Here is a 10,990-nt window from a genome sequence, read left to right as displayed (position 1 = left end):
AAACAACCCAGCATTGGGTCAATTTTAACCCAGTGGTGTGTTCGGTCCAATATTTACCCATTATGGGTCAAAAATAACCCAGCCATTTTTAGAGTGAGGACACCATTCACTTCCATAGTAAGAAAACAACTATGGAAGTAGATGGAGGGTTCCCACACCTTTGTTAACTCCAAATTCAAGGACCTTTCAAGGACTTTCCAGGTCCAATACCCTCAAATTCAAGGACTAAATGTGGGGACACATTTCAAGTGAAAGCAAGGTTCCATTGTGTTACCTTTTAAGATACATTGTTACAGTTCCCTTTCGAGGGAACTCGCGCTGTGTCACTGCGGTGACACTTTGGGGACACCTCCAGGGGTGCGTCTGAATGTGTATATCAAATTTAACCAATGGTGAGGCTTAACGACAAAGACAGGGTGACGCGGGAGCCAGGAAGTATATCGTTATCTGAAATATTGCCAAAGACGGCATTACAGGGACGCAGGAAGTATTGCAAGGAGACGCAGCGTCTCGTTCCCTTCTCAGGGAACAACAGTTAAATGTGTAACCTGAGACAAAGTCAATGGAGACGGTTGGAATGTTTTCCCCCCGGTGGGCGTGGTTTTCAAATTAGCATAACTGCGCTCGGTCTCTATAAAGCATTTTGGTATGAATCAACATTCGTATACAGAAGATATATTAGCATTTAAAGTGAACAGTTTAGCACGTGTGCTTAAAAAAATCTAGAATTTTTATGATATTATCCTACACTACACAGGGAATAATATGGATTTTTTTCCAGAAAACTTGCATAAAAGAAATTCAAGCACTTTCAATGACCTGTATCTATGTATGTATATTTTCAAAAACTTCCCAGGGCCTTGAATTCCCCCCCGAGATTCACAAACTTTCAAGGATTTCAAGGACCCCTGGGAACCCTGTAGATGGTGCCCCTGATCTTTTTTGATTTACAAACATTGCAAGGAATTCATACAGGTTTGAAACAACTTAAATGATGACAGGATTTAAAATTTTCGGTAAACCATCCCTTGAAGTAATTCTGGTTGAGAAACATTGTAGATGATGTCACCCTGAATTGTTACAAATTATTACATTTAAAGATTACAAAGACAAACATATTTCCATGTAAACTAATGATAAATCATATGCATAAGACCAAGTAAAGGAACAGATTATATATATATGTGTGTGTGTGTGTGTGTGTGTGTGTGTGTGTGTGTGTGTGTGTGTGTGTGTGTGTGACAAATGTCTAAAAAACCTTGGCGGATGTATAATTAGGAACTTTATTCTTTTACAAAAGTACAAATTTTAATAGAGATGAGCGCTTTTTTCAAACCAACCAAACATTCAAAAACTGTTAAATTTAGCAAAAATAGAAATTCTAATAGATATGCTTCTTTTAGACAAAAGACAATCCCTTGAATCAACAATACTGTTTGTCCAAACATCAGCACAAACAATACGAATTAAAACAAATCTGAAAGATGGAAAACATTTCGCCTCAGATCTGCAAGGAATCATTGCACACGACATGAAGGTTACGGTCTCCCGACGTACGCGATCTGTAAAACGCCAAAATGTAAAATCCTCTCCCATGAGCAGTATACAAATATTCGGTATATGAGACATGAAATAATGCCCGGTGACAGATTCTGACAATTTACAGTGAAAAAAAAATAAAGAAACCAAAAACATAACATTAGTATTGTAAAACATTACTGCAGTCAGTCGAACCCACCCTATTTTTCAAAGTTTTTCTTAAAATTTAAAATTCATTGAATTAATGTAATGTATGACCTGCTGTTTGTCCCCAAATAAGTTAACCAGAGATCCTGCTCTAAAACTGTTGTTAAAGTGATGCATTGGTGTGTTACTGTAGATATTTCCATGCCGTTCACGTGATTAAAAACAATGGTGCCCCTGTAGGGCCGTGTAAGGCACCATTTCACAGTATACTTAACCCAGAAACACTAGTGAAACCATACACACGCGCCTATAACCCCACACTGAGTGTGCGAGACCAAACCGTCACTGAATTTCAAAAGACCATCCAATAGGATGAAAAACCAGTCATTGTGTGTTTTCCAACACAGAGTTTCTTCATTTTGCATAATCAGTAACAAAACAAACAACAACATCCACACGTTCCCTCAAAGCATGATTTGAAGACACACTACTTATAAGTTACTAAAATGCTCGACGGCTCGGTAGACCTCGAAAACTTTGCGTTTACATTTCCAGTGTCTATATTGCAAGTGAGGCTTTCGGTTAAAAAAGTCCAGCCGCTATTTATATAAAACAAATCTTGAAACGTAAAACCAATCCGAGAGATCGATGAATAAAAAGATCGACGATGGCTCATTAATCCGAAACGAAGGGAAAAAACAAAACCATTAAAAGCTGGGAAAGAAAACGTGCCGTCCGCAGCGTGGTGTTCCGCGACGGCGTCTCTCATCTCCAGGATACCGACGTATTAAAAAATTTACAGCGACTCCCACAGCCTCTGATCGTAGAGTTCATGCCGCAGGTGAGTCCGAAGGCACCGACTGGAGATGAATGTGGGGAAGGAGAGGAAGACTTGAGAGCGTATTTATGAGAGTAAAGCGAGGGGAGAGCAGGTGGAGTACCGTCAGCACGGATGAACTCATCCATCTAATCTGTAGCACATCTGCGCTTGCTCGGGTCGATGCTACTTCAGAAGGGCCTTGTAAAGCAGCATGGATCTGGCTGTGGTTCGCTCCTGCTCCAAGCAGAAGATCAAGTCCCTGAGGTTGACCCGGGTGATGCGCTGACGGGTCTGCCGGACTGAGGAGGTAGAAGATGAGGTTGAGCCGGTCGCCGATCCTGAGGAACCCGCAGGTAACTGAGAAGGAATAAAAAAATATTATTATCAAGATTTTTATTTTATAAAATGATAGCATAGACGAGTGGTTCTCAAACTGGGGGTCGTGGCCCACTGGGGGGCCCCAGTTTTATGACATTTTATAAAATAAATAAATTCTGTGTAATTAAATCTCAGGAAAATAAGGCTACTAACCAACAGCACTACATTGTATAATTTAGTATAATGTTTTATGTTATGTTTTAGGAATTTTCTTTGGGGGGCCATGTAGGGATGCACCATATACGAAAGGAAAGTTAGAGAAACAAAATAATCCCCTTGGTTACTTTCAATGGCAGGGGACTATTTTTGGGGAGTGCGTAATATCACTACGCCTGCTGCAGCCATGGTACATCAGCAAAGTCACTGATTATTACGCCAGTTTGAGAATATAGTCCTAGCCATATCTGCCTAGAAAATCGCAGCTTTTAATTTTCTGTTGGTCTTAGTACACGATGTAACTACAAAAGAGTCAAGTTTTAAATTGGAAAAAAATATACAAACTCTTTGATTATTTTTTTGCGTGATGCTAATGGTCTAATCAGATTCAATGGATTATGCTAAGCTATGCTAAAAGTGCTAGCGCCAGACCCGGAGATCGACTGAATGGATTCAAAATGGTAAGAATCAAATGTTTGACTCTAGGTAAGCTGGAAAATGAACATATTTTCAAAAAAATTGGAATATCCCTTTAAAGTTTAATATCAATAGTATTTACATCGTTATTGTTATTAAGACCTGTTATTGGACCTCAATTCTGTAATTTTCTTTTGCTGGTACATAATTAACAATTTTAATTATTTATTTTTATTGAATCGTATATAATCGTTTTTCATTAACGAACCCCCTGCAATTACCTCGTGAACCACCAGGGGTTCGTAAACCCCAGTTTGGGAAACCCTGGCTTAGACTACACATTCTAAATGAATGTTTGGATGAGTCTCGAAGTTTTCATGTAATGCACTTTTTTATGTATTAATGTGTGTTTTTTTCAAAATCGCAATGAAATTAAAATGAAAAACTTTATTTACAAATGACTAAATGTAAACTTAATTATTTAAAAAAATTCATGTGCCCTCATAATCTTTAATCAAAAATGCAAATCTCCTCCCGTCCTTATGCTGCGTTTACACCAACCGCGGTAGAGGTGAAGTGCGACTGATTTCAATGTTAAGTCAATGTGAAGACGCGGATGAGGCGTTTGGCGTGGAAGCCGCGTTTCCGCCTCATTCGCGCATCTAGTTCGCGTGAATTGAGCGCCTGGCGCCGTACGCACAAATTGTGCTTTTTGTACATTTTGTGTTTTAAGTGAATTGCCGGCTGACGCCCGAGTTGAAAAATTTGAACTTTGGCGGAATTTTGCACCGCGTTAACCAATCAGGAGCCTGCTTGCTGCTGTGGAGGAAGCCCCGGCCGGAGTCACTCATTCAACCTGAAGGAACACTTGATATTGTCCGTGAGCAGTCACCCGGAGCTATACGCCACAAATTTTTATTTCTATAGAGACAGGAATAAAAAGGACCACGCTTGGAAGAGTGTCAGTGAGGACATTGGGCAACCTGGTAAGTTGTAAATACACATTTAACTTTTGAGTCACGTGACGTTTATCGACCCGCGCCGTTTATTTTCCCCCTATAGTAAGGTGACCAAAAACAAACCGGTAACTCTCTTGATACATGCACAATCAGTCATCTTGCAAACAGACAACCGCATAGCACTCAAATGCTTGCTTTTTCCCGCATCTACTTCGCTCTACACGCGCGAATGCATTCAAACTGTTCAAGCGGCAAACTAGGCATGGTAGATGCGATTGTGACGCCTGAAACGTGGTTGGTGTAAACGTACCATTAAAGTGACTTTTCTTTACTTCCGGTTGTATATGGCGGCAGGTGGGCTGGGCCCAGAAAAAGGTTGCAGCAATTAGCAAATAGCAACATGGACCAACTTCAAACAATCCAATTGGTTCTCAAATGGACAAGTTCAAGTCCCGCCCTACATTTGATTCATTTCAGAAGTCGTTTTACCAAGATATACGTCACCACGGGGAAAATAAGACCATCACTATTTCCGTTTCATGGTGACTTTGAAGACCTAGATCATCACAGATCGTGTTGTATTTATTCAAAGTATTTTAAATAAATTAGTGGTGGGCAAAGATTAGTCTTCATTAATCGCATACAAAATAAAAGTGTGTCGAGTGTAATTATTATGTATATATTATTTTTTTAAATAATTAAGTAAATTAAATAAATGTTTTTAATTAATTAAGTTCACAGATAAATTATTTGTAAAAAAAACTATATTCCAAAACAAATGCAATTTTTAATATAATTAATTTCATTGCGATTTGAACAAAATGCACATTAATACAAAAGAAGTGCATTACAAGAAAACTTTTAGACTCATCCAAGCACATTCATTTTTTAGAATATAGTCTACGCACACCTGGTAGTTTACGAGGGAATTGCAGAGGGTTTGTTGATAAAAAAAAATAATTACGATTAAATTAAAACGAATAATAAAAAATTTAAATTGATGTACCAGTGAAAGAAAATTACCAGATTAACGTCCAATAACAGGTAATGATAACAATAACAATGTAAATACTATTGATATAAAACTTAAAAAAAAGTTTTTTAAGTTAAACATGTGCTATTAAATTATGGAAATATTTACTTAAAATCTCAGGGGGTTCTTCAAGTAAATAATTTGGGTCAAGGGGGTTCGGCTATCAAAAAAAGTTTAAAAACCCCTAGTCTATGCTAGTGGTTCTCAAACTTTTTTGGGTGTGTGTGTCCCCTTTTTGTATACGGTGCATATTATATATTCATGTATAAATTTACGTGTGCGTGCGTGTGTATGCATCTTTCATTTGTATATTTTATATAATACGCAAAAACTCACTTTTATTTTGTATGCGATTAATCGTGATTAACCTTTGCCCACCACTAAAATTAAGTATCCAAAGAGCTGTGTTCTTTGCAAACACAAACCCAACTTTTGTTTCCGATTTCTCTCGTGACTTTATTTCAGCACTCCTCAAAGATCCCTTCGCTTTGTGCTTTTGTTTTTACCAGCACACCTGCACAACATGTGATCATCTGTTCTCAGCTCGAGGCCTGAGAGAGCCACACCCGACGCCTCGGGCACCACACTTTTGATCTCTTCTGTAGTATCTCAAAGCAGTTCATCTTCAAACTCGCCTCAAACAAATGCCAGATTATAAAGTATAATTGTCTCATGCAAACAGCCATTTAAGTAAAATCGTAGCTTATAGGTCACTTTCAAGCTGAAAATGAGTCACTGAAAGATTAACAGTTTACCTTGGGGAAAAGACCATACATCCAACGTATGGAGTTAAAAAAAAAGACGTGCATCGTATTCATCAACCCGAGCAGGGGGTCCTAGGATTCTCGCCTTTGCCGAATACTAACTATACGTGAGAAGACGCAAGATGCCCTCGGGCCGCCAAATGTGCACCACGCCCTACAGAAACAAGCCTGAAGCTCTATGGGCTCTATCACCCCGGTACACGTCCTTACACACCCTGGATAATTCGGAAAGTCTCATACACACCCTAGGCTGGCAGACTACACAATGACATGTTTATGCGGTGTGCTGTCTTGCACGAACGTCTACGCCGGTAACGTTAGATCATTATTTGAAAACTGTTTGTAATACTTATAGGGACGACATGAAATACGAAACCAAAATCGGAGATTAATGCCAGAATTTTCATACGTGACCACACCCAGTACACACCATTCCAGGAAGTGAAATAAGGCGTGCGGCACCCGAAAGCAGGCCTCTGGTTACACCTCGCACCCACTTAAACCTGAAATCAATGCCTGAGCATCATTAAGTGGACCGTGTGCAAACAAAGTGAATTTGTGACTCAATTCCATGCAATACTCAACACAGAGATTTCAAATCAAACACTTAAAAAACCCCAATTTGGTTCCTTTAAATAATTAAAAGCTAACCTAAAAAAAGCAATCAAGTGAAATATTCACTATCGGTGCAAACCATTTATTAACTTTTCCAAAATAAATAACGGTTTAAACTCTAACATTCAGTAAGAGACGGATATACTTGCAGACTGCAGTACAGGAAGACTGCGTTTCGCAGTTAGCATGTGTGGGTGAACACGCTCCAGGCGTTTTGCCACTACGCTAGTGGTGCGTTAGAGATGGAGCTTGTTAAGCCTCCATAAATGTGTGTAAAGATATGGATGAATATATTACAGATGTGAGCATTAACGTGCCCCGGGCGGCGACTGAAACATACTTTTTAAAAACCACATTAACCGTGGAGTGGAATGTGTCGGGTGAACGAGCTATCTTTTCGAGTGTCACCGGGGTTAAAATTTGTTGAGTTGTTTGTGCGTGTCAGTGGTGTGTAGGACAGCGAACACCTCCAGAGGAATCGACTCCAAACCCTGAAGAGATGAGGCAGCTTAAAGTTGTAGCTTTCTAAAAGCCATGAATGTAAAACGTACCGAAGGTCTTAATCTTCGAAATGCAAATGTGTAATCCCGAAAAACAACCCTACAAGTGAGAACCTGTGGAGTTCGTAAAATCCAAAGTGATCTGAACCACCAACCCAAAAACCAGAAAACATTACTCTGAATGACTGTGAGCACTTCTGGCCTCCAAAGGTTACAAAAAGCCTGGGGGTGCTGTGTTTCTGCAGCGTTTGGGGAAATGACTCGCCTTGCCTCTGCACGAAATCAGCCCGGTCTCCGCAGAACTGCCGCCCGGGGCCATGCAACCTTGCTCCGATTCTCTTAACCCTATACTATCCAGCATTCACATGACAGTGATCCAGGACCATCTAAGCTAGCGTGATTTCCAAACCATATGTTTGTGAGGGACACGGTTGGGTTTTAAAGTGGGGTTAAACTGCAGCTTAGACCAAAAACATCTGGATGGATACTTGAGAGTGAAAATGGTGGCAAAATGTGATGCTAATAAGAATCTGGAGATGCGTAGAAGGTTCATGTGGTTTGGTGTGTATTAACCATAGATTTAATCTGTAAAGTAGTTGACACTACACATAATTAAAAAGTCTTGCTTTAGGGAAAGAGATTTTCTAATTAGTGAAATAGTGGGAAAGCTGCAGTGACTCCAGTGAAGTTGAGGGGCCGAGCTGGGATAAAATCCAGGCTTGGACCCAAAACAAGCATGTGACCCTTGTGGTACTCCATCATTACAACAATATTAACTACATGGAGAACAAAAATAAATAAATATGCATGTCGATGCAGTTGCTATACAGTGGCTAGGGTAGTCTGGCTGGTTCCTATGACATCACTGGGTCAAAGAGCCCTTTCTATTTAGGGTCTCCATAATTGTCTACAGCTTGCATCTTTAGTGCAGGTTTTTTGACTACTTTGTAATCTGATTACGGTAGTTAAAAAAAGTAATCAGTTTTCCTATGCTATTTTAAAGCGTTAGTTTACCCAATAATTTTTTTTGTCATTAAAAGGACAAGAGTATAGTTTCTAGCCATATCGGCCTAGAAAATCGCAACTTTTAATTTTCTGTCGGTCTTGGTACATGATGCAACTACAGAAGAGTCAAGTTTTAAATAGGAAAATATCCAAACTCTTTGGTTATTTTTTTGCGCGATGCTAATGGTCTAATCCATAGACTGTAAAAAAAGATGGACGACGCCTGTTCGCTCTCTTCTATTGGTGAAAAGTGAAGCTGCCAGTGTCCCGATACGGCGCTGACATCTTGGGTCTTAAGTCGGCGCAGTAGCAATTTCGGGACCAGTCCTGCGCAGTAGCGATTTCGGGACCAGTCCTGCGCAGTAGCGATTTCAGGACCAGTCCTGCGCAGTAGTGAGCAGGAAGTAAAGCCGCGAAATCAAGACCCCGCCTTTGCAGAATGCGCATATCACATGATATCACAGCTGTCAATCATGATGTGACACCACCGTTTTTATATCATTAAATAACTAACAAAAAACAAACTTATTTTAAAAACAAACATTTGAATTTACATCAGCGTGATAAAAGCTACAGTGAGAGAAACCAGTTTCGGAAAAAAGATAATTGAAGTGTAATAACATTTTTTAGTTGGTCTCAAGTCCCACTGAATAACATGGGGAGGCGGGGTTTATGACCGTTACTGGGACCAGTCACTGGGGGGCGATCGAGATGTTTTGGCTTCACTTTTCAGGGCTTGTGCGGCACGCTTGGTCTAATCGGACTGAATGGATTGTGCTAAGCTATGCTAAAAGTGGTACCGACAGACCCGGAGATCGGCTGAATGGATTCCAAAATGGTAAAAATCAAATGTTTAACTCTAGGGGATCTGGAAAATGAGTATATTTTCAAAAAAAGTGGAGTGTCTCTTTAAAGAGCATCTATTTCATTACTAAAAAATTATTTTGTGTATTTGGTATCATACAATGTGTTTGCACTCCATTATGGATAAAAACACATTATTTTCCACATACCGTACATTTTTGTAGCTCCAGATATACTGCTTTCCTCAAACACGAATTAGGCATCTATGTATATGTCTATGTCTATGGTTGATGTTTGAGGCATGCATATGCCCTGCTTTCGGAAACTGACACTATGAGCACAAAAAGTATTCTTGTCACTTCATGAAATGTACTTACTGCCTTTCTGGGCCTTGAAAGGGTTGCGTTGTTCTATATGAGGGCTCAAAAAGCTCCCAGATTTCATCAAAAACATCATGATTTGTGTTTTTAAGATAAACTAAAATCTTACAAGTGTGGAATGACATGAGGGTGAGTAATTAATGGCAACATTTTCATTCTTGGGTGCATTAACCCTTTAAGATTTGAGCATTCATACATATAGCACTAATAGTCTTGATAGACTAAACCTCTAAAATACACAAACTCTAATTTTGTAATATTTGAAATTTTCAAAATGTACCATAATCACAACCAGTAACTAATTGCCAAAAGTATACTGAACTAAATCAAAAGTAAAACCTCCAGGCAGAACGTCTACAGTAATTTCATCAGTAAGGCATGAAAGCCAAACACTTGGGTCAGAGGAGATACAAGCATCAGAAGATGAAACGCATTATGATTCATCCAGGTTGTGGGAGTCGACACACCTCCCCCAGACCTTCGACTGATACGTTCAGGATTTAACATCAATTTCAAGTGCCTAATTTGACGATGAGCATCTGGCGAACTTATGTGGTAAATATCCATGCAAAAAAATAGTACGAATTAACATCAAGTGACTGTTACCATTCTGCACACAACACATCCTTCTCTAGTTTGCTTTGTACTATATTCGCAACAAAGAACCGGGATGCTTCGGGCAGTACTTGCGGGAGAACGAACATACTGCCTACATCTGCCTGCATTTCAAACAGCTCTCTCACATTGTGTTGGCTGTATTGAAAAAAGCACTTGTCAACAGCTTACATGGCTGCAAGGTACAAATTAAGCTTCAGGGCAATGCTATACAAATACACAAAGTAGCCCAACAAAGATTGTGGTAGGGCGGTCTTGAAATCGCTCTTTATTTCGTAGTATAGTACAAAAATACTTCATAAATGCATGAGTGAATGTGTGCGCTACTGTAAAAACATTGGGACATTCACAAAAGTTTTTTGCAATGGAATGGGATTAACGCAGTGTTACATTAGCTACAATATGAAACACAAAAGACAATGTTGGATAAACACGATGTGTAAGGAGCAATAGTAATGGTAGCTGAACAGCTTGAGGGATTCAGGAGGGTAAGCTGAGACGATGCCAATACCCCTCTGGCTTTTACATACACAGAGGGTCATTGAGGTAATATGAAACAGATTATTTACACAACTAACCAGAGATCTGTGAGAGCGGGGGAGAAAGAAAACAGAAAAAAACTTTCCATGAAGGAAATACTTGATCACAAATTGTGTAAACAATAATTAAAGAAATGCACAAACTTGGTGTATTTAATAATTGAGGAAAACCATGACATCAAAGCAAATTGTATTAAAGGAAATGCCGAACATGCTTTCAATTAGTTTTCTATGTAAACAAGCTCTAGACAGACATGTTTAAACGTTATGCGTTTTTTGCAGCATCTTTCGTACAAGCGCCGAGTTTTAAGGCGGTATG

At 39.4% G+C, this 10,990-nt stretch overlaps 1 protein-coding gene across 2 annotated transcripts in view; it reads right to left on the bottom strand.

The window, feature by feature from the left end:
• Positions 1-1,264: 1,264 nt before the first annotated feature.
• Positions 1,265-10,990, bottom strand: part of LOC129433953 (transcription initiation factor TFIID subunit 4) — a 60,188-nt gene continuing 50,462 nt past the window's right edge. For both annotated transcript variants that reach the window (XM_055192699.2, XM_073868742.1), the window contains exon 14: positions 1,265-2,863. In XM_055192699.2, the coding sequence (XP_055048674.1) occupies positions 2,690-2,863 (174 nt within the window). In that variant the 3' untranslated portion in view covers positions 1,265-2,689. The remainder of the gene's footprint in view (positions 2,864-10,990) is intronic.

Source organism: Misgurnus anguillicaudatus, chromosome 6 (genome assembly GCF_027580225.2).
Source record: "Misgurnus anguillicaudatus chromosome 6, ASM2758022v2, whole genome shotgun sequence".
In the NCBI taxonomy this organism is placed as follows: domain Eukaryota; kingdom Metazoa; phylum Chordata; class Actinopteri; order Cypriniformes; family Cobitidae; genus Misgurnus; species Misgurnus anguillicaudatus.
Note: the sequence above shows the minus strand (reverse complement) of the source record. Positions and strands in the feature narration are given on the sequence as shown.